This window comes from Cynocephalus volans, chromosome 1 (assembly GCF_027409185.1).
Source record: "Cynocephalus volans isolate mCynVol1 chromosome 1, mCynVol1.pri, whole genome shotgun sequence".
Classification (NCBI taxonomy): domain Eukaryota; kingdom Metazoa; phylum Chordata; class Mammalia; order Dermoptera; family Cynocephalidae; genus Cynocephalus; species Cynocephalus volans.
This window is the reverse complement of record NC_084460.1, coordinates 298,007,189-298,033,327: the sequence shown is the minus strand read 5'-3', so window position 1 is coordinate 298,033,327 and position 26,139 is coordinate 298,007,189. Positions and strand designations below refer to the sequence as shown.

At 50.2% G+C, this 26,139-nt stretch overlaps 1 protein-coding gene across 11 annotated transcripts in view; it reads right to left on the bottom strand.

The window, feature by feature from the left end:
• Positions 1 to 707: 707 nt before the first annotated feature.
• AGAP1 (ArfGAP with GTPase domain, ankyrin repeat and PH domain 1) overlaps positions 708 to 26,139 on the bottom strand; it is a 571,061-nt gene continuing 545,629 nt past the window's right edge. For 10 of the 11 annotated variants that reach the window (XM_063088245.1, XM_063088260.1, XM_063088272.1 and 7 more), the window contains 2 exons: positions 10,396 to 10,651; positions 708 to 8,144 (listed from right to left, as the gene is read on the bottom strand). In XM_063088245.1, coding sequence (XP_062944315.1) covers positions 7,941 to 8,144; positions 10,396 to 10,651 — 460 coding nt within the window. In that variant the 3' untranslated portion in view covers positions 708 to 7,940. Of the gene's footprint in view, positions 8,145 to 10,395; positions 10,652 to 25,882; positions 25,944 to 26,139 lie in introns of those variants that run through there. The other variant, XM_063088276.1, reaches the window with a different exon arrangement.

Sequence of the window (26,139 nt, the reverse complement as noted above, 5' to 3'; positions counted from 1 at the left end):
GAACATTTCAACAGAAAACGTCAGTATTAACATGTCCTGGAATCATGTGGCTCCTCATTTATCGACATGGAAAAGTAGGGGGAAAAAGGACATCCGTGTGTCTGCAGAGAAGCACCTGAAAAGCATTCACCAAATTGCTCACTACAGTGATGTCTGGGTGGTGGCCTTTTGGGTGAGTTGTACCTTTTTTATACTTTTCTGATTTTGGGGGGAAAAGATATATTTTGTATGAGAAAATTGTAATAGTATTGATAATAATAATAGCGTTGATAATGGAGTCTGGAAGGGTTTTATTTTCTAGCTACCTGCTAAGTCCTTTTTACGCATTGGGGGCAGTGTGGTGTAGTGCAAAGATACATCAGAAGCATCTGGAACTTCGGGCCCAGCCAATCCTGCTGGGGAGACCACGCCCTCTTGGACGGGATGTTCCTCATTTCCTCCCTGGTTCCGCGACTGCAGCAGGTGCGGGCCACGGGGCAGCCCAGGCCTAGGACACTCCCTCTCTGGAGCAGTCAGAGCCCCTTTTCTCTCTGATTTACCTTGCCTGGGAACAGAAACTCAATTAGTTGTGACAAATGACCACAACCACCAAAAAAAAAAAAATAAAGAAAGAAAAGAAACACAGAAGCAGCGTAGACATATTTATTTTCATTTCTTTATTAGAAAGAGGCCTCTACACTATAGTCACCTCTCTCCATTACTTTACACATTTTTCTTTTTCTTTTCCCCTTAGAATACTGTACAGCTGACACAAAAAAATCCCAAGGCAGGAAAATACAAACGGGTATATTTAATCAAAACAAGACCATACGAAATAACAAGCAAAGTGAAGCGTCCGTCAATGGTTTTAATTACAGTACAAACAATATAAATAAAGCATCGTTGAGTCATCGTGAAACATAAAAGTTGCTGAATGAGGTAATATAAAAACAACCAAAAACAAAACAAAAACAAAAACAAAAAACAACCCATCTCGGGATAAAGCCCACGCTGCTCTTCTGTCTTCTGTACATTGCTATTTACAGAAACAGAAAAACGTGCAGAAAGGTGGGCCGAGGCTCGGCCGTCCCCGCTCCTACCTACAAACGCATCTCAGTCGTCACCTTGACCTGCTCCAGCTCCCCGTTTGGACACACACACTCCCATGGCAAGATGAGAGCCCCTGACAAAGTGCTGGGTGGCCTGGACCCCCCTGGGGCTCAGCACAGCAGGGCCTGTGACTGCAGACTTAGGGCTGGGGCTGTGATCTCAAGAACTGGCTATATTTTAGACACAAAACACCCAGATGGAGGAGGGAGACTGATGCTTTCCAAGGTCCTGAGAAGGAATTACTGCTAACACTAAGGTGCAAGTCTTTTCTCCCTTCTAAATGTCATGAAGCAGTTTCTAAATGCACCCTTTGCCTGTGCACCATGGAACAGCCTTGGTCCCACTTAAGTCCGCATCTGTACACTCAAAGTTGTCGTGGTGAGAAAATGGCTGGTACCCCTGGGGTGGGGGCCAGGAGGAGTGCGGTGTGCTCACAGACTCCCTGGACTGGCCCCAGCTCACGGCACCCCTGGCCCTTTTCTGTTCCCTCACCCTGAAGAACCGAAGCAGGACAGACATTTCTCGGGTGACTCAGACAATGTCAGGTGAGAGCTGAGTGCGGGGCAGTGAGCTGGGCTGGTTGACCACTACTGTCTTTGCACCGAGGCCTATGAAGATTTCTATGTGCTGGTGCTACACGCATTGTGGAAAAGACCTGGAACATCCTTCCTCAAGCCCCAACAGCTCCTGTACGTTTTACAGGATCATGGGTTAAGTGCGCTCCTGGAGGTTGGTGCAATGTCTTCCTCTTACAAGAGTTCTTGAACCAGCTCAGACATTAGCTTTCTGGGCTGGTGTGGACACTGTCCAGCACCAGGAAGATGGGGTTTAATCTGATTTAGGGGCGGCTGTTCCCAGCAGCTGGTGTGTGAAGGGGGTTTGTGCCACTGGGAAGATCCCTCAATGTTCTCACACCTTGCTTGATTTCATCTGCACCTCAAGACAGAGGCCATGTCACTCCCCCAATACTGACCTCTAGATCAGTGCTGAATGGACTTTGACAGGTGAGTCTCTAGCATATGGCTTGGTTCGCAACCCCCAGGGTGTCCTCCTCTACAGATGCCACATGCCAGGCAAAGATTAAAACCAAGCCGACATCTCTTGCATTCATGACGGCGCCCTGCCCTGGACACATGGAAGGCTGTCAAGCGCCGGGTGTCCCAGGCTAGAAGCCAGAGCTAGTTGTTCTTGTCACCTGAGCAGTTGCAGGCCTGAGCTCTGAGTCCTCCAAACCACTGCAGGTCTCCCCTGGCCACTCCTGTCCTGCCTCTGCCCACCGGAGGCCCATCTGTATGGGATGAGGGCCTCAGACAAGAACATTTCTACCAAACAGACCCAAACCCTCAAACCAAACGCTGTCATTTAATAGCAAATTCAGCACCTCATAATGAAAGACAGTAAGGGCAGGTCGTGCCGCTGCTTTGGGGCGGGTGTTTATTACACTAGTGAAACAAATACTTCTAAAACCTAGGCTTTCAAAAAACCACAGATAATCCCTTTCTAGAATTGTCTACTGATGAAATGTCCTCTAATTTCACCTCTGACGTGTGATGCAAAACCATGTTTAAAAAAGCAGCAGACGTACAAATTAAATAGGGGATCCATTAATATTTTAAAAAGCCCACTTAAGGACAGTGTCTATTGTTTTCTAAAGGGACACATGTTTGTGTTCCAAATGCTCCTGTCTTAGCTGTTAACTGCTGTTTTTTCTGGGTGCTGACTGCGCGGCACCACTCTCCACTTGCGGGCATCACAGTATTGGGGTCCAGTGACTCCTCCCTGTTTCTTAGTAATCCTTCTACCCCAAGGAGACGTGTCCCCCTTCGGCATAACTGGAAGGAATTTGACATTTTGGCTGAAAGGCAACCTAAATTAGGTGTTGGAATGACAGAGACCATCACAGAGCCGGCCCCCTGCCTGCTGTGAACAGACCCCCCCCCCCCGGGGTGCTGGGCTGGGCTGGGCAAGACTGGTGACCACAAGACGCGACTTCACAACACGTGAAGCCCAAGTTTAAGGAGGCAGTTAGAAATAAATTAGATTTCCTCTGAAGGAAAGACGTGTGTCTCCAGCACATTTCTCTTTGAATTCCTTCCTGACTGCTTTTCAATTTGTTTGCTCGAAGGCCATAAATACAACCCAGGGGAGTTCTAGAAAAGTCTCAGCGACCTTGTGGGGGGCGTGAGGGATGGAAACAGAGCAGATGGGGTGGGGGAGGGAGCAGCCCATCAGGGGTACCGCGCTGGCTTTCCAGACATCTCTGTCTTCTGAAGAGTTTTTGAGACCCGATCATAGTCCCTCTCAGGAGAGGCTACATTGCTGCCTGCCGGGCTGCACCTCTGAGCACAGCTCAGGCTGGCAGGGAGGTGCATGAGCAGATCACTCTCGTGGGAGAAGGTTCTGGTACAAGACAAGATGGACATCATGGCAGGAGCCCTGGGCAGGGAGGCTGGCTCCAGTGAGCAGATGCTGGCGGTCCAGTCACACGCACCCACTGAGAGAGAGGGGCCACAAGGCCACCCCAGGGTGCTCTCCAGCAAGCTCTGATCTTAAGAGAAGGAGAAAAAGGGCACTAAAAATGAGGACCAACAGATGCGTGCCACAGCAGCTCACAGTGGTCAGAGTGGTGTCTGAAGAAAAGGGTTGTCCTGGGCCTGAAGCAACTTGGCGAATGGCATGAGGGCAGAACTCACCCCCTGCTTTGTTTCTGGAAAATCAAACTCATATTAAAAAAATGGAAGCTACGTTTTGAGAAGTGGGGTTTGGCAAGATAGTAACGGGCAGGACCCCAGGTAGCCTCAGCCCTCTTCTGACACGTTCCCAGCATGCAGGGGGCTGGGTGGGGCTGGGCGGGTCTGGCAGATGTGCCATCACTGCTTCCCTGGGACACTGGCTGGAGGACAGGTGTCAGCTAGGGGGCGGGTGTCCAGGTGTATGCTCTGGCTTCGGTCCTGTCAGTGTTACTGTTCTTAATAACCGCTCCCACTTCCTGAGCACCCACCCCTGGCCGGGTGGTAGGACGGCATTTATCACATTGGTTCAAAAACCTTAATGCACCCTGCAAGTTTCCCAGATGAGGAAAAAGAGTCCAAGAAGCTGGCTTCTTGCCCAAGGCTATGCAAGCATCCTTGCTGGGACTGCAGAGCCTGCAGAACCCAGGTCTGCACTGTCCTGGGCTGTCTCTCTCTCTGGGCTGTTTTCTCCGTAATGGAGTAAGTAATAGCTCCTATGCAGACTTGGGGAATGTCCCCAAATGTGTACAGATGTCACAAAACTGGGAAAACTGGTGTCTACCCTGGATGGCAGAGGATGGATATAAACAAAGCTCACTGGACTGGCAAAATCTCAGAAGAGTGAGTTTCAATGCAAAGGCCTGCGCTGTGCTGAAAAACCACTGTGACTGGCCTGCGACTCGCAGCCCTGCAGAGACTGTGCTGATTTAAGGAGTACAGTCAGGATTTAATTCAGTGAGAGCCTGGTCTCTTCTGCGTCCGACAACCCTGTGATCAGCAAGCACCCAATGCCTCCCCCTGCCTTTCTCTGGAATACACAAACGCGTGTACTTACTGGGAGATAAGACATTGCACCTGTTTTGGGGACCAAAGACTCCTGAACTTGTCACTTGTTCATTCTCAAGCTGCTCATTTCCCAGGCTGACAGGAGACAGAAGGGACAAGGGACCACGACTGGGGTGCCGGACTTGGTAAACCGTTTACCCATCACAGTACTTGAGGTCCGCTCATGCGGGGTCAGAATCCCAGCACCCTTGCCCTGCAGGGTTTTCTTGGCCACTGAAGAAATCCAGCGAGGTCCTCACCACACGCTCCCAGCTCAGTAACTGCTAGGCTGAAAGGCGGCGCTGCCGGGATGTGGGAGACAGACGTGTCCGTCCGGTCACCCACACGGGGATCCAAATGTGCACGGCCCCCTGAGGAGCCTCTCCCCGCTGGCTGTTTCTCGTCAGGGGAGAATTTAAAATCTCAACAGAAAAGCTTATATGATTCTGCAGTGGTGGCTTCTCATGTCATCGTCCCTTCATAGAACCGAACGTGGACATGAACATGCAAAGCTTGACCCCCTTCCCAAACCAGTTATTTCTAACACTGGCCCTTGGTCCTTGCTTCTCCCAGCCTGGGTGTCAGTAAGCTCGAAAACGGGAAAGAGAGTTGGTCAGCAAAGAGAGGACTTCCGATTTGACGCTGAGATACCAACAGATAAGCCACCGGTCTTCTTTATTTAAAAAGAAAACCTTGAAACCCCACTACTGCCTTTCCTTCTGCTGCCAAAACTTGGGCTCAAGAAAGCGGGTTGCCTTTCGGAGATCAGTGTGGCCAAAGATGGCAGGGGAGGGGCCATGTCTGCTGAGGAGGGAGGGAAGGGGAAAAACCAGTCTAGCATTCGGGCTGTGCAAGGCGAAGTGAAACAAGAAGTCATTTGGGAAAATATTATATTATAAACACATATAATAATAATATGTACACACTCATATACATCCCAAGGAGAAGCCTCACAAAGAGCTCCGTTTCTTTCCCAAAGAAGGCTGCACTATGGTAAAGCGTTCCTATGGTGGTAATTAACTACAATGAAATAACTTAAGAAGTGCATTTATACTAGGTCTGTGCTCACTACAGAAAGTCTGCGATGAAGGCTGCGTGGCGCGGATGCGTTACAGCCAGGGTGGAGCACAGATGCGCTCTTCAAAAATAGGCAGTGACTTTTTTCTCCATTCACATTTAAAGTAGCTACACAGTGGTCAAAGGCAGAATTAAAAATCAAATGGAGGGACCGTGGAACTGATGTCAAGGTTCTCAGATTTGTGGCTCCTGCACCTGTTATATTTTTGGATACCAATGAGTTCCACTGAGCTTAATTAAGATTAGAAATTTCCACGAAACACCCACATATAAATTCTGTGTAAAGCTTTATTTTTTTCCCCCACCTATTTTAATTTTTTTTTTTTTTAAAGTGAAAGAAGAGGAAAAATGCTTACAAAAGATAGGTTTAATATATGAGAGCAAGGGACTTCCCCAGAGGCCGCCAGGCAGCTGTAGCCTCGTGCTCCTGTGCTATGTCAACCCAGTATCCCATCTTCTCATGTGACAACCCTTCTTCCCCCGTCATACCGCCACAAAGGGCTCCAGGTGAAGCTGCCCTTTAATTTTTCACCTGAAGTGTAGCATGATTTGGTTCACTACGTCTGACCCCACGCTGAAGGTGGCCGACGTCTGAAGATACCACCGATGGCAATCAGGGGAAGTCCTAGCACGGAGGGCCTGGCTGCTACATCAGTCCTGCGGCTGCTCATGAGCTGATCTGAGCCCAGAACCATCGGCAGCTGGTCGTAATCTGCCTTTGCAAAACTCCTTGCTCTGGTATTCAGAAGACGGCCCTGCCTGGCCAGAGCCCTTTGCTCCCAGTTAGCAAAAGTGGTATCAGATCTAAATCATGCTTTCCATACTGAGAAATCACATGCCTTTCTCCTCCTTTCTAATACGCTTCAGTGTCTTCTTCTTCTTTTTTTTCTTTCTTGATTTTAATAAGCAAAATGAACCACCATCTTATTCTGATAGGTTCCTTTTTAAAAGCTGTACATCACATTAATGGAAGTGTTTACTGCTGGGAAGATTTTCCATGTACAATGATCTGTAACCCTCTTCTCTCAACTAGTTGCACATTATTAGTTCACATCCAGTTCAATTTATAAATTAACAGAGGTGCCATTTGTCTGTACAAAAATCAATGCATATTTATGAACTTCTTTTATTCAAATAGATTTGCACATATCTTATCTAAAGATATAATACAGAATCCTGTGTAACTTGGGCAACGTGACCCAGGAGTGAATGGGACCCAACACATCCACCTTGGCAAAAGGACATAAAATATCTCTTATGTTCGGGAAAAATAGTCTTTTATGTATTTACTTAGTTTATGAAATGTACTCAAAATGCTGAATTTGTGATTTCGAGTTTCCTAGTTATTCTTATTTATTTTTTCCATTTTGTTTTTGCACCAAGGAGACTGCAGTCAAATAATACTCAGCAACTGATCTCCTCTCTTTGGACTGAAAAATTAAACAGATACTAAATTATGACAGTGAATTTAGAAAGGAGGGCTCCAAGGGCTTGGAAGAACATGTCTGGGATAATATGATGCTTCTAAGAGTATTGCAATCACATCGTGGCAATCACCGGAGCGTGCCGCGTAACTACCTCCTCGGCTAATATGCTTTCTTCTCGGTGATGACTAATCATGTTCTATTAAACAGCGGTAATGCTGGAAGAACTCAACTATACAAGTGTAATGAAGCCAGTATTCTCCCTGGACAGATTAGCTACAACTGATTTGACACATACCATCATAGGGGCTTCAAACCTGACAAACTCTGTGCTTGCTTCTGATTTATGCCGTCAAGCTCCTCGGAGAAGAGATGAAATCCAAGTGTTCCGTTTGCTAGAGGTGAAATGGACTGATGTGCTTAACTGCCAGCTGAGGAAAGGTGCCCCTTCCCTTGTTCCTCGCCTCCCCGCCCCCTCTGATCCCCGTCCCTTGTGCCGTGCTCTGTCTACGGGACACTGGGACAAGGGTCCCGTGCCGTGTGCTATCACCAAAGAACCAAGGCCCGTCGTCTCTCTTATGTGTGGTGTCGGGAGTTAATGAGAATGAATCGATTCTGCAGCCTCCTGGCGTCCTCTTCACCCCTGAGGATGTCCAGGTTTCGTGATTTCGTTTGAGGTGACAGTGGGTGGGTGGGTGGAAGGTGACCGCCAGGAAGGGTGAGGGGTCGTGACGGGACTCACGTGCTGTGACCGCTGGCATCCCCGGCGTGGCAGGCAGGCGGGCAGCTGTCCTCAGATGATGGTGGGCACCCTCCCGCTGCTGTTGTTCCGGTTGTTGTTTTTCCTGGACAGGTTGGGGGTGGCCATGAGCACGAAGCGCTCGTCGGGGCAGCCGTACTGCAGCAGGACGTCCACGCACTCCTGGCTGGAGGCCTGCCGGGCATAGGCCAGCGCCGTGTTCCCGTGGGCGTCCCGGGCCATGACGTCCACCCCGTACTGCAGAGGCAACAGAGCCCACGTTAGCGTCCCGGGGAGGCTTCCTCTCCACCCCGCTCGCTCGTGGCTTGTGCGGGGACGGGGACCGCCTGGGGCCGGCTACGGAAGAGCTGGGCGGGGAGCTGGGACTAGCCCGTGCCCGTGGTGCAGCCTGGCCCCCCGCATGAGCTTTTAAGAACGTGCTTTTCTCAACTGAAAGCCCCTCCTTTGTGCCTCATGACGGGTCAAGGATAACTTCTATTTCGCTTTTTGTATTTGGACTTTCCAATTGTAAAAAGAAAAAAACACCTCTTTTCTTAAATTTCAGAAGCAATTCATTTTCATTGTAGAAAATAGGTAACATGTAAGCGCACAAGAAGAAAAAATTCACATACGATCTTACTATTCGGGGATAATCTTTGCTAATATTTTAGTGTATTTCCTTCTAAAGGGTTTTCTTTGAGTTTAAATAAATATATATGCATAAATGAGATGAAACTATACAAGTAATTGTGCCTTTCTTTTCTTACTGAACACTGTAATCATTTTCTTTCATCATCAGAAATTACTCAAAAACATGACACACAATAGCCACATAGTTCCCCACCAAGAGAACATGATTCAGTCAACACTGTCCTCGATTGCGGTACGTGGTGTTCAAAAATTGCCACTGGTAGAAACAGTGCCGTGATGTGTACCTCCATATCAAAACTTTCTCAGGATCTCTAATGCTCAGATTGATGATGAGAAGAGGAAATACTAGGCTACAGTTTGCAACACTGTTAAGCTTCCTGCTCATGAAAAGGGGATTCCCTTCCACTTCTGCCAACCCACAAGGTCATCAGCGTGGGGCACTGCCACCGAAGGAACCCTCGACCCATCTGGGAAGGACAGATGGCGCACAATTTGTTATGGGCTGCATTGTGTTTCCCCCAAATTTGTATGTTGAAGTCCTAACTCCCCATACTTTAGAATGTGACTGTATTTGGAAATAGGGTCTTTACGTTTGTAACTAGGGTTAAATGAGGTCACAAGGGTAGGGGCCCGATCCAATATGACTGGTGTCCTCAGAAGAAAGGGCAGAGGTGTCAGAGATGCACAGACATGCATGTGAGGAAAAGAGCATGTGAGGCCGTAAAAAGGCGCCGTCCACAGGCCAAGGGAGAGGCCTTGGCAGACGCTAACCCTGCCCCACGCCTTGGTCCGGTACTTCCCACGTCCAGGACCACGAGAAAATAAATGTCTGCTTCAAGCCACCCAGGCTGTGATATTTTGTCATGGCAGCGCCAGCAAACTGAACACAAAACTTGTACTAAGTCCCCTGCATGCCTAGTGGGTGAAAGTGAGGCTGAACACTCAAACGCTGTGGCTGCCGTAGCCGTGCGTCTTTCTAAGTGTCCCGTCGCTCCCATCACCCTCAGAAGCCTGCGCTGTTTCCGCAGTGCTGGACTGGCCCAGTCCTGCCCTGGGGGTGGGGACAGAAGACTCCCACCGGTGACCCACCTCTGGCAGTGTCCTCACATCTGGTGAGCACACACTTCCCCCTCCCAGGCCAGGGACCCTCTCAGATGGGGACTTGCGTGGTTGAAGCCCCAGGGGTGTAGAGGCCACTGCTGTGCCGGGGGGTGTGGGCTTCACGACAAGCCCAGCGGGCTCAGGCAGGGCCTCTCTGCACCCTCAATCCTTTTCTTTCGCTCACTAAGCTTCAGGACAAACATACCGATATGAAGTAAAACAGTAATTTTCCCCAGTAGAAATTCATCGTAGTAGTCCAGAAGAAGCCGTGTCATCAACTCCTACCACATCGGATCTCAAAGTTTAGGGTCTCGTACTTTTGCGTTACGTGAGTCAAACTACCACCGGTTTAGTAATGGGGACCCTGGAGACCATTCAGTTTATGCAACCCCACCCCTAAAGGATGGTGGAAATGAGAGAGAGGCACACCACCAGCTGTGCTTGACCCGAAGGGGTCACAGAAACTTTCAGAAACTCCAGCAAGTGACTGCTCGTCCCCACACAGGAGAGCGCACATTCCACTGGCTGCACTTCTGCTTTTTACCAGTCCTTCGCTGGTGCCCCCTCATCTTAAGGAGCCTTGTACTGGTGAGCCTGGGAGGCAGGGCCTCACAATGCAATCCGAATGCCCTTCTAGGAACTGATGCCCATTTTCACCCTGGGAATGACAGTCTTCTGCCAGACCCGCCCGCAGAAGCATAGAGTGCCCCCGGCGCCTGTCCTCTGCAGGCATGTGCTGGACATGCCGGCCACCTACCCAGATCAGGAGCTGCGCCAGGACCACGTTGCCCTTGCGGCAGGCCAGGTGCAGCGCCGTGCGGCCATCTCCCTCCCCGCAGGTCTCGTTCACCTCGTCCCGGGAGCCATGCGCCAGCAACAGGATGACTGTCCGCAGGTCCTCGTCAGCAGTGGCCCGTAGCAGGTGCTGGCCCAGGGACAGCTCTGTGCATGACAGTGGGGCCAGGAAGAGCTTCTGCTCGTACTTGGCCCGGATCCACCGCTCCTTCTCTTCCCTGCAAGAATGACCAGACAGGTGCGGTCACAATCAGGCAGGAGAACCGAGGCCACAACCCCCGCCCTGCTGGAACCATGTGGTGGGACGCATCGAGAGGGAAGCGAAATGACAGGAGCAGCATCTTCACTGGGCACAGGGAAGGCCCCCAGGGAAAGGTGTATCCAAGGTTTACAAAGTGCCGGTTTGCACCAGCAGCCTCAGCACCACCTGAGAAATTAGAAATGCAGACTCTCAGGCCCCACCCAGAGCCCCTGAATCAGAGCAGGGAGTGGGGCGATTCGGATACCTTCAAGGTGCAAAAAGCACTGATCTCTGGCCCACGGAGCTCCAGATTTCTTTCGCTTTAGTGCAGAAGCTATGGCCTTGCATCAAAGAATCAAGTGAGAGCTTGAGGCCAGGGGTCTGGGATCAGTGGCTCTCACCCCCTGACACACAGAAGAACCACCCTATGGCCTGGGATCGGCATGGTACAAGGACGGCCTCCACCGGCCACAAGCTCAGTTTTACTGTAAGCAAGTGAAACAGTGATCCAGGATTAAAGGACACTCAGCTAGGGTCCAGGGGCAGGACAGACAGCGGGCTCCCCTACCTGGGGGTGACCATGTGCTCTTGGCTCTTAACTCATCTGCCCAGGATGGGTGATTTGTGTGAATTCCACAGGATCTCTCAACACCTGCTGTTGAAGTGGACACTGCAACAGATCCACAGAGGAAGAGGACAGAGACTCCACTGGGGAGCTTTAGGCAAGAGGCACAAGCTAGCTCAGTGACTGCGCATGCTTCTGCAGGTCCTTGGACACTTGGGAAAGACTTGAGTGGAGGAGGCCAAAGGTCAAGAACTCCGTAAATGAGAAGATTGCTGCGTTTTCTGAAGAAAAGTGTGCCAGGGTCCAGTCCAGGAAACAAGGCAGGTGGCCCCCTGAGGCCAGAGCTGAGCCAAGGGCACAGAGAAGAGGACGAGGCTGGGGAGGGGCAGGCAGGGCTGGGGTGTGGAGAGCAGAAGACGACGGCAGCTGCCTCCCCCCAGCACAGCCTGGCTGAGACTGAGCCCCCGGTGGGTGGGATAACGGCCCCACCTCCCAGATCTAAAGAGGACAGGGACCTTCCTACGATGTCTGGAAGGAGGGTGGAGAGAAAAGGATGGAAAGAGAAGCTCGAGAGAGAAAGAAAGAAAACAACAGCAAGGTAGGTTCATACTGACCCAATGGGAAGGACCCCAGGCCAGCTGCTCCTATACTTTGTGGCTCAAAATGATGGGTTTTGGGTTTTTTCTCAAAAAGAGATGTAAGAGATATTAAAAACTCAGCAGTCCTCAAGACTGTAACATTGCTAGGGAAAAAAGGAGGAGGGGGCAAAATATTTAAAAAGAACCATGTGAGATTTTACAAGTAGCCAGGGAGCCTGGCCAGGGGGTGCTGCCTGAGGCCTGGACAGACACCTTGTGATGAGGGTGACGGAGAAAAGAAAGACAAGCCCTCCACGTGACAAGGGACTGTGATTACCCACAGAGACTCAGTAACACACTGGTTCACAATTGCCCTCTCCAAAAACTCAGAATTTTCTCCTGGGGAATAATCAGGGTACATAGCTACAAACTACACAGAGAAGTTACTTAGGGCCTCCACGACAGTGCAGAAAGAAAACTCATTACCTGTGACATTTCTGCTTCCGAAGTACAGAAGAAAGGCCTTGTTTACACCTTTTGCCTGTGTTTACATTGCTCCTAGTGATCTAGTGTCGGGTTAGCCCTAATCTGTTTTTAAATACTTAGGCAAACAAATTCTTCCAGGAGTAAATCTGGATTAGTTTTGCTTCACTTCCTGGTACATGCAAGTGACCCCGGAGCGACCCCTGACTCTTTTCATTGGGAGATTTTCAGGACGAGCACTTGGCTACAGCTCAGAGCCGACGCCCGCACCCCCAAATACTCTCAGACGTCCCCACTTGGGCAAAAACGCACAAGCACAAAAGTGCACACAACACTGGGAAATACCAGTTAAGGAGAAAGACAAAAAAAAAAAAAAAAAAGGTTTTGATGTTATTTTTCAAACCTTATTTAAAATGTATTAAATGTTTGTTGATACATTTCATAAATCACAAAGGAGAAAGAGCAAAACGTGAATTACACGAAAAGGGACACTGGTGAAGGATACATCCAGGTTTTCAAGTTTCAATTTGCTAATTTTCATTTTTGGGTAGGTATTAAAATCAGAACTATTTCATTCTGCTCCAGTTGAGTTTAATAGGCATTGCCAAATCATCCAGGGATAAACCAGAGAATTTAATATAGTAGCTACAGTCCTAACTACGATGATTCAAATTTCTTTTTAATATTCAAATTCCCCAGCCAAAGAAAGAGTACAACCCCGCAGCTCCGGACCCCTGTGTGGCTGTGTGCTCCTCCAGGGAGTGGCTGGGATGACTGTCCTGCAATGCAGTCACTCCCCAGGCAAGCTCACCTGACAGATGGGAACGAGCTGGTCTTTGCTTTTAAGAATCAGTGTTGTTTACGACACATACTAAAGGTGGGTCCAGGTTTTGTGGGGCTGAAGATGTACACCAATTTGGGAGCCTTCTTTAAGAGGAAGATTCTAGTATTACGTACATGAAATTAGGAAGAGGGCCTGGGAGAGGGTGGCACAGGGAAGGGTGCCTAAGCCCAGGCTTGCTCAGCTTTGTGGCTAAGAGCTGGAACAGGTGACCACTAATTACAAGTGCTTGATAACCTCGGAGAACTCAAATATAGGAAATGGCCTTGATATTGGTGACTGTCACCTAGGAATACTGCAAGGGAGAGAAACAAGCACAAAGTCTCTCAGTGGACTTCTTGGTGGGGTCTGCCTCTCCTGGCCCCACATCCACGTGGGCCCCTCACTCTTCATAAGGAAATCCCCCAGATCTGCTCACTGTGTGGCTTCTATTATCTGAAGGAACCATAGCACTTCATGGAAACTTCTAGAGTTATTTAGAAACAGAAGCTTTCAATGCCGACTTCTGGGTCCTTCGGGACTACAATATTTCAGTGTTTTTTCAGGCACCAGGAGGTGGCCGGAAAGCTAAGGGAGGCTGCTGGGCTTTGTGTCTGTGACTCTTTTCAGCAGCTGAAAGCCAACTAGTATGAAGACAGGACTGAGACAAGGATGTTGGGGGTTTTGGAGTGATAATTTGGCAGCCCCCGTTCGTGCTCAAGCACATACTGTTATTTAGAGCTCATCTCCTGTGGTCGTTGAGGCAGAGCTTAGTACTATGCACCTTCTGCAGTGGTCAAACAGAGGGGAAAAAAATCTCCTTATCAACGCTGGACTAAAAGGCCACGGTTTTCAGCATTAGACAGAATGGGGTATATGTGCCTGCTTATTTCTACTTAATGGTGCAGCTTTTGTCTTTCCAATAACTTCTTGGACCCTTCTTTCTTCATCTGTAAAACGGGCATAGTAAAGTCTATGCCAGGAAGGCCATTTTGGGACTTGAGACCACACATCTGGACAACGTGCTGGCTGCAGCACCGCAAACAGCAGCTGTTGGCGTTAGGCTGGAAGAGAATAACGTCTCTAATAATCCAATGTTACCGTCAGAGGGGGGTGGCGTGCATGACAGAGGTGCTGGTGGCTTGGGGCTGGGGGTGCCAAAATACCTGCTGGGTGTTTGAGGTCTCTAAATCATGGCTGTCTGTAGATATGAGCTCCACACTACTAAATGTGCTCAGCAGGAGGGTGGGAGAGGTCACTCTTGGCCAGGGGTCTTCACAAGCCCATTGGCATTCTGGGAGACCCTGAGTGTGCAGAGGGCCCCAAGACACTGGGGTGAGGGGTGCTCGGCCCACTTAAATGACTCCATGGCTATCATAGTTGCTGGGGTCAAGTCTGATCATGCCCTGCTCATAGCCTTGAGATGTCTCGAGCTCTGGATGCTTTAGACTAAATTGTGTCCCTCTAAATTCTGTGGTGAAGACCTAATTCCCAATGTGACTGTATTTGAAGACAGGGTCTTTAAGGAGGTAAATAAGTTTAAATGAAGCCATAAGGGGGGAGACCTAATCCTAAAGGGCAGGTGTCCACATAAGAGATAGAGACACCAGATCTCCCTCTCTGTCTGCACACAGGGGAAAGGGCCACATGAGGACACGGTGAGAAGGTGCCATCTGCAAGCCAGGAAGAGAGGCTTCACCAGACACCAACCCTGCTGGCCCCTTGATCTTGGACTTCCAGCCTCCAGACCTGTGAGAAACAAATGATCTTTATTTAAGGCACCTAGCACGTGGCACTTTGTCATGGCAACCCAAAAAGACGAGAGCAGGGGATGGCCACGTCCTCCACCGTTCTCATCTGGCTCCTGCATAGTTCATATGTGAAAGATGGATGCTCTGACAATGGTTTCTGTTCCATGAGAATAGCCGGTCTAAAAGCATTCTCCCCAAGAAGCCACGATGCCGGAGCACAAACACTTGAATCGTTACTCTGGGATTCCTGGCTTGTCCTGGCTGAACCTTCCGCGTTCCCCCAGGAAGGTCAAGAGCAGCGTGGCCACCAGTGGGTCACCTCCCCTCATTCCAGTCCCCCTGAGGACCACTGCTCACAGCTTCTGTTAGCTAATGAGCTAAAGAATGAATTACTGGCGTGGCCAGCCGGCAGCAGGAAGGAGGGGCCCGGCTGCTCATTTGATCCCGGTGCTGACACACCTTTAAATAAATGGGCCACACAGGAGTGCGGGAACAGGACATGCGAGAACGGGCAACTCAGAAGCAAGACACGGACCTGATCCTCCAAGTAAAAAGAAAAGATGCATCTGAAGCCACCATCGTCAATATATTCTTCTCTCCCTGCCTGACATGAAACCCCTTTTGCAAGTGGTCCCCCACCTCCCTCTGGGCATGACCAGGAAGCCACCTGGTGTGTGAGCCACAGGCCAGCTGGGTACTGAGCGCAGGACTTGGGCTCAGAGGGCAGGTGGGGCACAGGTCCTAGGAGCCGTGAGCCCTCTGGGTCTTCTGGGGTCTGCTGGGCTTGGAGACGGGAGCTCTGGCACTACAGCCTGATGGGCTTTGCCACATCTGACCTTCAGGAGTGGTGACTTGGCCAAACATCCATGTGCCCACCCCACCCCACATCCCACCTGAAACCTGCGGATCTAGTGCCTGCCAAACGGTATGAGCTGCTGACACCAGTGAATATCCCGTGCCCTGGATGACAAGGTGTAATCTCCAAATAGCGGGAGCATGTACAATGACAGTGCTGAGGGTACAGAGGGACAGTAACTGGCTTTACTGATCATTCCTGGTAACACCAGACTCTTAAAGGGACCCTGGGCACGTTACATGTTATAATAAACTGTATTCCAAATGCGGAACAAAATGCACATGTGACAGCAGAGTTCTGGCCATATTTTGGGAAATCATGGCAAAAAAGGAAAGGCTTCAGGGAAAAAGAGATGGATCCATTTTGTTCCAAGTTTCAAGAGTGGGGAAGGGTGGAGAGTCCGGAATTGACACAGCTTCTCCTTTCCCGAAACACAGCAGCTGGACCGTGAAGGCGGCCAGGGAACACTGCGCCCCCCAGGCTGGACAGGACTGTGGAAGAAGTGAGCTCCCAGTTTGGCCCTGGCCTAAAGGACGGGTCTAGGGACACAATGGGGCCAGCTGGGAGTCTGGCTGGGCTGAAGCTCTCGTCCCTGGAAAAGGACAGATGCTGAGTTCCCTTTGGTCTGCACGGGGACTAGATTGGGGACCAGATCAAGACAGTGGGGGGAGTTTCTGACCAAGCGTGAGGGTGAGCGCTGCTGAGTCCTGGGCCAGCAGGGTTGAGGATAGGATGCTGACTCTGCTCCCAGCCTGACAGTGTCACACCAGCAACTTCCAGAGCCTGTGAATATAAACCAGGTGATGCAGGGACGGCAGGACAGTGAACTCAGCAACCACAGAATCAAGGTTAGAGTCAAGAAAAGCCCAGGAGGGTGGGACCGGGGACAGAAATGAGCATTTATGTTTGCAAAAGAAAACGCGTAAGGTCAGGGCTGTGGGGAGGGAGCTTTATTCTAGTCTCAGTGGAAGGACCCGGGGATGAGGCCGATTGCCATGTGCAGGCCGCTCTAGGCTCCCCCTTGGGGTCACAGGGTCCAGTCCTGGGTGAGAGCCCTGAGCCTGGTGCTGGAAGACAACAGCTGGAGCACTCACTGCAGCACCCGGAGAGTGTGCTAGGACAAGGCCAGTCATGGGACAACGCTGTTGAGACTGTGATGATAAAGACAATAACCATGATGGTGCATCTGTCCTCAAATGACCTGAGGTGGGTGGGGGGGTGTCATGGGAAGGGCTGTGTGTTCCCAACACTGAAAGTTGCCCAATACTGGGACTGGCCCCTTCTTACCCCAATAAAGTGGGAATGCTGCCGTGGAGGTATCTTCCCTGCATGGATATGTTAGGACACTGCCCTCAACAAAGCTTGCCGTTTTATAATTGCTATGGTCTGAAGGTTTGTGCCCCACCAAATTCATCTGTTGAAATTCTAACCCCCAAGGTGATGTTATTAAGATGTGGGGCCACTGGAAGGTGATGAGGTCATGAGGACTCTCCCTTGTGAATGGCATGAGTGTCCTTATAAAAGAAGCTTGAGAGAGCTCCCTCACCCCTCCTGCCACGTGAGGACGCAGCAAGAAGGCGCCGTCTCTGAAGCTGAGACTGAGCCCTCACCAGACACCAAATCTGCTGGCACCTTGATCTTGGACTTCCCAGGCTCCAGAACTAAAAGCAGTAAACTCCAATGGTTTATAAATGATTCAATCTAAGGTTTCTTGTTATAGCAGCCTGAAAGGACTAAGACAATAGACCTTCAGGCTTTCTGCAACATTTCTCCACCTTTGTTTACGATGCTACATGAGCCAAGTGGTGGGCTTCAGGTGATCAACCCATGGACAGATGTAAATATAAAAGGAAGGAGTCACTATTAAAATAGTGGGACTCTGTTATACAGACTCGGGAAAATATTAATCACGTCCACAACTAATGCCTAAGTACTTATGGCATGCCAGCCCTTGGCCGAACCTTTTGTACCATTATCTGGTTTGATTCTGACAATGCCTAGTGAGGTAGGTCCTGCCACCCAATTTCAGAGGAGAAGGTGAGTCATTCAGAGGTGAAGAAAATTGCCCAGGTCCCTAGCTGTCAAAACTGAGTGGCTGACCTGGGTGGCACTGCCACCTCCCAAACTGGAAACTCATTCCCTTCTGCTTGGCCACCACCTGGGCCCGCATCACTATCCTGCCCACCCTCTCCCTCTGGCCATCTCAACACCTGGTTCTTGTCTCTGACAAAGGGTTAGGTGTGAGCTGCTTCAGAGAGAGAATCTAGAGCTGTGCCACCCAATGGGGCAGCTGCGAGCTGCACATAGGTGTTAGAGTTTAAATTAATTTAAAAAAATAACATACAGATTTGGTTCCTTTAGACATATATCACACATTTCACGTGCCCAATAGCTGTATGTGTCTGGTGGCCACAACGCTGTGTAGGGCAGATCTAGAGCACCTCTACTGCTGTCAATCTAGAATGCCAGTATCACTGCTGGTCTAGAACACTCTCATCCCTGTAGGTCTAGAGCGCCCCCGTCATCACTGTAGATCTAGAACACCGACCCCTGCCAATCTAGGACACTGATGTCACTGCTGATCTAGAATACTCCCATTGCTGCAGATCTAGAACACAGCCATCACTGCTGATCTAGAGGTGCACTGTTAACACTCCCATTGCTGCTGATCTGGAACATTTCTGCCATTGCAGAGGATGCACAGATCTGAATAAGCTGTCAGTTTTGCCCTTCCACTTTTCTTCCTTACTGAAATTATTTACGGAATAATTATAATACTACAAATACTTTATAGAATAAGTAGAGAATAAAGAGAAAGGAAATCACAAACATGAGGGAAAAACCAAGGGGAAAGGAAAACAATACAGACGCCAGTACCCACGACAGAAATGCTGTGGGGTGAGGCGCCCGGGTGCCGAGGTTCACCAGGCAACTGGGTCCCAGAGGGGGCCTCAGTTGCTGCTGGTGGCAGCATCACTTCGGCATCGGCAAATCCTTGTAGTTAGTGAGGAGAAAGGCCCAAAGCAAATCTCAAAGATCCCTAGGGAATCCTGGGGGGCAAATGGAGAGTCACTCCCAGCCACGGACCACCCTCCTTAGAGCATGTCGTCCTGGTGTGGTGCCCCTTTCTTCTTTCCTATGCATTCGAGAGCTGCAGAGATGCAATCACGCGGCCACCAGCTATGTTTTGGGGCTGGCAGGGAGGGCTCAGCACACTGCCAAGGGGTAATAAGGTTAATGGGTTGGATTCCCAGAAAAGAAGGTTTTTAACAAATACCCACAAAGCTTCTGATTGGCTTCCAACACTGTCTCGTGGTGGTCTGGGAGATGAGTCATTAAGAACACAGACATGGCAGTGGGTGACCAGCCACTCCCTCGGTCCAAAGGGCGCCCACTGTTTGTGGCAGGGCCAATGATATTCTGGTGTGTCGTGAAGAGCTGTCCCTTGGTGGTTTGGTCCTCAGCCTTCAAATGGCGACAAATGAGGCCTTCTGAACACTTATGTAAGATACTGAGCAACAATGGCCTTTCCCGAAAAGTCCACTCTGTTAAGTCCAGTGTGTTCATGTTTATTGCAACTCCTTCCTCCCAAAATTTAAACGGTCAAGAAGACATTTTTTTGTGTGTACCTGTCACTTGTCACATTGTTCTTTTTGGAAACCTCTTCCCCCCAACCCCCCAGCGTCAAAGAGGATTTTTCAATACTGAATTTAAAGGTGAGTCTGTAGCAAAGTAAATGGGGTGAAGGAATCCCCTTAGGGCTGAGGAGGCGACACTGGAGGAGACTCACCGGTTTTGGAATGGTGACAGCTGAGGAGAGGAAGGCCAGGGCAAGGAGAGAAAAGAAAGGGCTAGCAGCAAGGAATTTCCAAAGTGCTTCCTGCCTCAAGCAAAACAGGAACTGGGAGGGGAGGCACGGAAGAGGGGGCTGGAACAATATGTGGGGAGAGAGGGGCTTCCTCTCCCGGCAGGGGAAGGCCCTGGCCCACCGCAAGCTGTGCGAGCAGGACCCTCCCTGCACACATGCCTTCTCCCAGGCGCGTTGCTAGGGGGCAGGCCTCGGGCATGCAGCCCGGCCCACAAAGCCCGATGGATATTTATTCCTTAATTACTGAAAGCTTTTAAGAAACTGGCCACTGTAAATCCCGCATGCAGAGAGCAGGAGGCAACAGACAAGGATTTACGCTCCTGAGGCAAAGACAAAATAAATATCCCGCCTGACTTCTGATCAATACTATGAGTGTTTTTGCCAACCTGCAGGGTGTTTTATGAGCACGGAGAAACAGAACAGGATCATTATTAATTAAAGTCAACCTTATTAGGCTTATTACTTCTGCAAGTCACACTTACACGTGTGCTGGGTCCCAGGTGTGGAGGGCGGGCAGATTTGCGGGCAGGTGCCCCAGCAGCCCAGCGGGCCAAGGGTGTGCTCGGGTGCTCTGGGCACAGAGAGGTTTCCCTGACTCTGCACTGCCCTGTGCTCACCAGCTTGGCCTGTGTCCCAGGAGGTATTTGGGTGAGAAGAGGGCTCATCGCCGTGAGCTGAACTCAACTGGCCCCCATACCTTCGCCTGAGGTTCAGGTTGGGATGTGGGACCCTCACAGCTTGGCTGTCCTTAGCACCAGGCCCATCCCCACACCTGCCTGTTGGGAACCCAACCAGGCTGAAGAGGAAAATATTCCCTGATACAAGCAATAATGCAAACGCGACATCATTTGCCTGACGTTTGAGGCAACCTGTGGGGATTTTACCAGGAACCATCAAAGCAGGCATGGAGCAGATGTCAGGTTGGGTCTCGGGCTTGCTCCGGCCTGCGAGTGAGGCCAAATCAGGCTAACTCGTGAACAAAACCCAACTCACACCCTGAAGCCTGTTAGGTGTCTACGAAGTGCACGTGCTCATGAGGCCCTGAGCACACAGACAAGACGGCCCCAGGCCTCTCTGGGCAGGGCCATGCTGGTGGGGGGGCCCCGAGTAAGGCAACCCCCCTCTCCTGGGCCTCAGTGTCCCCTCTAGAGAGGCTGGATGATTCCAGGGCCCACTGCCCCACGGGGACAGGAATGCTGCCCGCCAACAAGAGGCCCGCCAGGCCTTCCTTCACTGGGCCTACTCAAAGGACTGCCTCCACCAAGCTCTCAGTTTTGACATGCAAATCTATAAAAGGCATCTCCTAGTTTCTACCCATCAGTGGGGGGCCCAGCATACTCTCAGTGTGCTGTGCAGATGGGGTAAGGGAGAAGACGGGGGTCTCGGGGTCCTCACTCCTGGGTCCCAGTCTTCAAGCTGGACCCTGGCCACTCCTCCTGGCCTACCCCTGCATGACATGCAGACCCACCCTGCTGCCACCAGCACCGCAACAAACGAAGGTAGAATAACCACCCCAGCACACCACCCTTCAAGAGCCTTACCCACCGGCCTGCTATGAGTGACCCCAGCTGCTTTCTCAGACTCCATACATGGGAAATTAACCCCAGAATGACAGGATTTACCTACATGTATTCTCTGGTCCCTGGAATCACAGCACAGTCCCCAGAGTCCGCCCTTTGCAAACCTTTTGAGTGTCCACTTGGGAAGCCCCAGGTTGGGAGAGGGGGACACAGCACACAGAGCACAGGATCGGGCTGAATCACAGGCATAGCCCAGGTGGCACCCAGGTGCCCCACTGCTCACGCCCTGTGCCGCAGCTGCACATCTACCCTCGGGATGGCTCTGGAGAACTACAAGGGGCACCCTCTTCACGTTCAGGCTTGGACAAGATGCTAGAAAAGACCAAGAGATGGACCAACATTCCTAAGTTTTCAATGTAAATCGCTAAAACCTGAGTCCTTCCATCAGCTACAGCCACGCTGATTTCTAGTGTGTGTTTTGAAACTGGAAAACAAATAGAGCAGATGCCCTGATGCCCAGCACCCAAAAGGCCTCCAGTCAGCAAGCCATGGGGCAGAGAGAATCTCAAGTACTTACCACGGTGCAAGGTGCAAGGTGCAAGGTGCAGGGAGGAGGAATGAGACAATGCTATGGGTTGGATGTTGTGCCCCTCAAATTCATATGTTGAAGTCCTAATCCCCAATATGGTGGCATCTGGAGGTGGGGCCTTTGGGAGGTGTTTAGGTTGTGAGGGTGGAGCCCTCGTGATGGGATTAGTGGCTTTATAAGAAGTGACACAAGAGATGGTCTCTCTCTCCTCCTGTGAGGATACAGCAAGAAGGCATCTGTCTGTAAGCCGGGAAGTGGACCCTCACCAGAAACTGATCTTGGACTTGCCAGCCTCCAGCAGTGCGAGGAGTAACAGCACTGCGTGAGCCACCATCTGCAGCATTTTGTTATAGCAACAGAACTGACCACGACCAGGAGCTCACGCCACGGCAGAGACTCGGAACCTCTGTCCTCCTTGCTGTCCTCGGGCTCCCTGCCCCCGCTTCCACCCTTATTTGACTATAATGTTAAAACTGAAGTTGATTCAAGAATGTTTGTATGCTCTGTTCTTAATTTTAAAAGCAGGTAAGTGGGATGTTTTATATTTCTCCTTTCAGAATAATCAACCACTTTGCACAAATCTAATTGCTTTTCCTTGTAGTGGCCTTGGTGGATGACACTTTGCTGCTGGGCCGCAGGCTTAGAAAGTCAGCCTATGTCTCTGCTTCCTTGGATGAGGGCTTCCCTCACCCAAGCAGAGAAAGAACCCAGCTTCACCTTCACGCCACCAGCCAGGAACGCCAGTCCCTCCTGATGCTGAACTACTGGGGGTGGTGTTTGTTGAAATGGTGAAATCCAATCAGAGTGGCAGGCACAGGGTGAAACCTGCACCCACTGGCTTTGACCCCCACTAGTGCTCCTCCACAGTACATACTAGTCTTTGTAACCTGAGTTGTATTTTCTTTTTAAAAAAACTAATTAATTAAATTGGGTTTTTTTTTTCAGCTGGCCAGTACTGGGATCCAAACCCTTGACCTTGCTGTTATCAACACTGCGCTCCAACCAACTGAGCAAACTGGCCAGCCCATGAATTGTTTTCTAAGTGGCCAAAGTACTGTGGTTCCAGAAAGGATTCTGATGGTGGGCCTGACCCTCACAGCCCTGTCCCCTCAGAAGTCAGAGAAGGAACAAGGTATATGTGTGTGTGTGTGTGTGGGGGGGGGGTAGGTTCATGAAGGGCAGACATGTCAGGTATGGGTTGATGAGCCAGGATTCACCCTGTTGAGGCTGCAGGAGAGATGTCCCAGCCTGCCTAGGAGCACAGCTTAGGGACCTCCTATCGCTAAGTGCCAGAGGGCACTGGGGATGAGAGAGAACTGGGTGCTGGAGGCTGGACTGCCGCGGGGAGCTGGAACCCTGTATGCTGGGTTGGCCCAGTGCAGCTCACTGGAAACAACTCATCGGCCAGGGCCACTGGCTGGACCCACACCTGGGCCCTTGCTGCTGGAGCAGGCACTCACCAAACACTATGGAAGCCCCTTCTGCCGGTCCCTTACAGACCTCCCTGAAAGGTCTCCTTATGGCTCCTTGAGAGCCAGTTGCCCAAGGCCTTCAGCTTAAATGCAACTGGGAAGGGCTTCAGGTTTTAGATTCCCTCAGACCTGGGTTTCAGTTCTCCCTCAGACGCTGCAGTGATCTCAGGCATCTGGAACTCAGTGTCCTTATCTGAAAAGTGGGGATAAAATCACCCAAATCTCAGGGATATGGTGATGATTAAAGGAGCCTATGCATGTTGTCCAACCCCTGGGCCAGCCCTTAGTAAATGCACAAGCACTGTGCAGGGACAGGAGCCACAGGGGGTGGGGTACATGGAGGGGGATGAGGAGGAAGAAGACCCATCTGGGGCTGAGGCCAGGGGAAGCTGCTCAGCAGAGGAGCAGCAGGTCAGACAGCACAGCAGGGCTGAGAGCTGCACCAGGCTGAGGGCCTGCACTGCTCACCCTCTCGGGGGCTGGCGTGCACCGGGCTGCGGGCTCAAGGCTTCTGATGGCTGACCGCACCTTTAGGGACAGCAGAGCTTGGCACCTGGGTGACCAACCAGTGACCTTGGTGGGTGGAGTTTTCTCCTTTTCCCACATGGTGGAGTGGAGGAGGTGCTGGGGGCAGAAAATGGAAAAGGATAGAGGCACTGGTTTGTGGTGAGGGAGACCCCCATGACAAAGGGACGGCTGGAAGCAGAAGAGGAGGCAGGGCCTGGGGGGCTGTGTCTTCTGGGAGCCATGGGCAGAGCAGAGGCTGTTGCCAGGGGCTGGCCCTGGATGGGGAGCCCAGAAGGCCAGGTGCAGGGGCAGGTGGAGGTGGAAGGTGGGAGGGGTCTTAGAGTGGGGGGACTGAAAGCAATTTAGAAGTCTAACTTCTAAGAAAATGACTTTTGAAAAGATGTTACACTATTAGACAGGCAAAACATTCAGAATGCCCTAGAAGCAGCTGAGATATTTTTATTTTTAATATTTCACTCTGTTTTCTAATCTACTGTAAAACAACACAACAAAACATGGGAAATTTGAAGGAGAAATCACCACAGTTACACTCCCTTAACTCACAACTCTCTTAGTGTCTGAGGTCCCTTCCTACCATTGTCCACTTGCAGAGGTATTTTACCTACTTGGAATTTTAGCACTGCCACCTTCATTATTCTGTTCAAAGCTAGTTTTTAAGTTTGTGAATTCATTTGCAAACTGTGTGTGTGTGTGTGTGTGTGTGCAGGTGTTTGCACAGTAACACAGCTAAGCTATGCTAGCCATGCACATCGTGGATGTTTCTGTACTTCAACATTAGAAAAAATGTGAACAACTCTTTTAAAGCATAAATCCCGATAAATCTGTGCCAAGCGAGAGAGCGCCCGAGCCAGTGAGGCGAGGTGGGCCTAGATTCTGTGTAACGTGGCATGAAATGTGCCCGCACCTCAGCAGCACCCCTGGCTGCCCCGGCGGTAGGGCCCCCATCACAGCGAATTAAGTTCACCATAACAGTGGCTGATGTGATCGGCTTTGGAACATAGTGAATCATAAACAGATGAGGGGAGAGAAATGGCCCTTTTCCTCCGGGTTACTGTAAAATGGATGCAGGCCCTCGCCATGCGTGCACTGGTGCCCTTTAAACACCAGGGAGAGGAAAATCCAAGGCCCTTCTTACATGGAAAAGCCAGGAACAAGATGGAAGGACTGCAGAGGCCCAAGCACAACCTGGTGGCTTCTCAGAGACTTGCTGCCTAAGTGGTCACTGGTGGTGGGGGGGGGGGGGGGTGCGGGGAGGGGGAGGAGATGGAGGGCTACAGAACAGCAGCACATCTGCAAGGCCACAGAGAACTCCAGGTAGGTTTCTAGAAAACCTGCCAAGTGGCTTTAAGAAGTACAGTTCTTGGTAATACTGTTTTTTAAAGACATAAGACTATTGGTTTTGAGCCATAAAGAGTCTTCTTAATGTACTTTTTCCTCTTAATCTGGGAATGGGAGGGGATTAGAACAGTCATAAGTGCTACAGACTAAAATACAAGAAAAGAGATTTTGAGAGAAAAGGCATTCCAGGGAGTATGCAAATGGAAAGACATTTGTAATTAATTTGTGCTTTAATTTTTTTCAAAATACGAAAAACATGGAACCGTGCTGAAAGATGCTAATAGGATTATGGGTTGGGGCCTGCTGGTCCCTGCCTCAGGTCACCCGACACTCAGACTTTTTATAGTAGGGATGGTCATCGAGCGGCCATCCACACCAGCCAAGACGAACTCCATCCCAATGTGATGGCAACTGGAATTTTTTAAAAGAACAGATACCATTTTTTAGAGAAAATCCAACAAATGAATACTAGCTGGTTTTTCTTTCTCAACTAATCTTAAATGTTCAAAAAACATTCAAATCTACACATCCACTAGGTATTTTCTTCTAAGTTTGGCTGTGTAGTGGTGGAGATGATCATGAGAATGATTCATGGTGAGCAGATAAATGAATTCTCTAGAGCAAGGAAAGCATTATTATTCAACAAGCTAAAGCGAAATTCTTTCATTAAAATCACCAAACCTCTAACAAATGGGATCAGGAGGCAGTTTTATTTTCCACAATTGACAAAGAGTTAACCTGCCCACTGTCACTGCTTTTGGGGTCTGTGCTCTACTTAATGTCCTATGGCTGCCGTCGTGAAATTTGTGATCCTTGCAGCACAGGAGCCTGCAGATTCTCTAGCCAGTCCTGGATGGCCAGTTGCTCTCAAGTATCAGTTGGTGGCAAAGCTATTGTCAGTCTGCTGAGAAATGGCAAAAACACAAACCATGTAATGAGGTTTTCACAAAGCTAAGTTTCTGAATTCATAGGGGCAGTTCTTCTGATGTTATGTCTTCCCTGCCTCTGTATGTTAAAATATCGTTTAATGAAATGATGGTGACAGTAAATGACCATAAAGGACAGTAATGTCCTTAACTCAGCAAAATTAAGAAGCA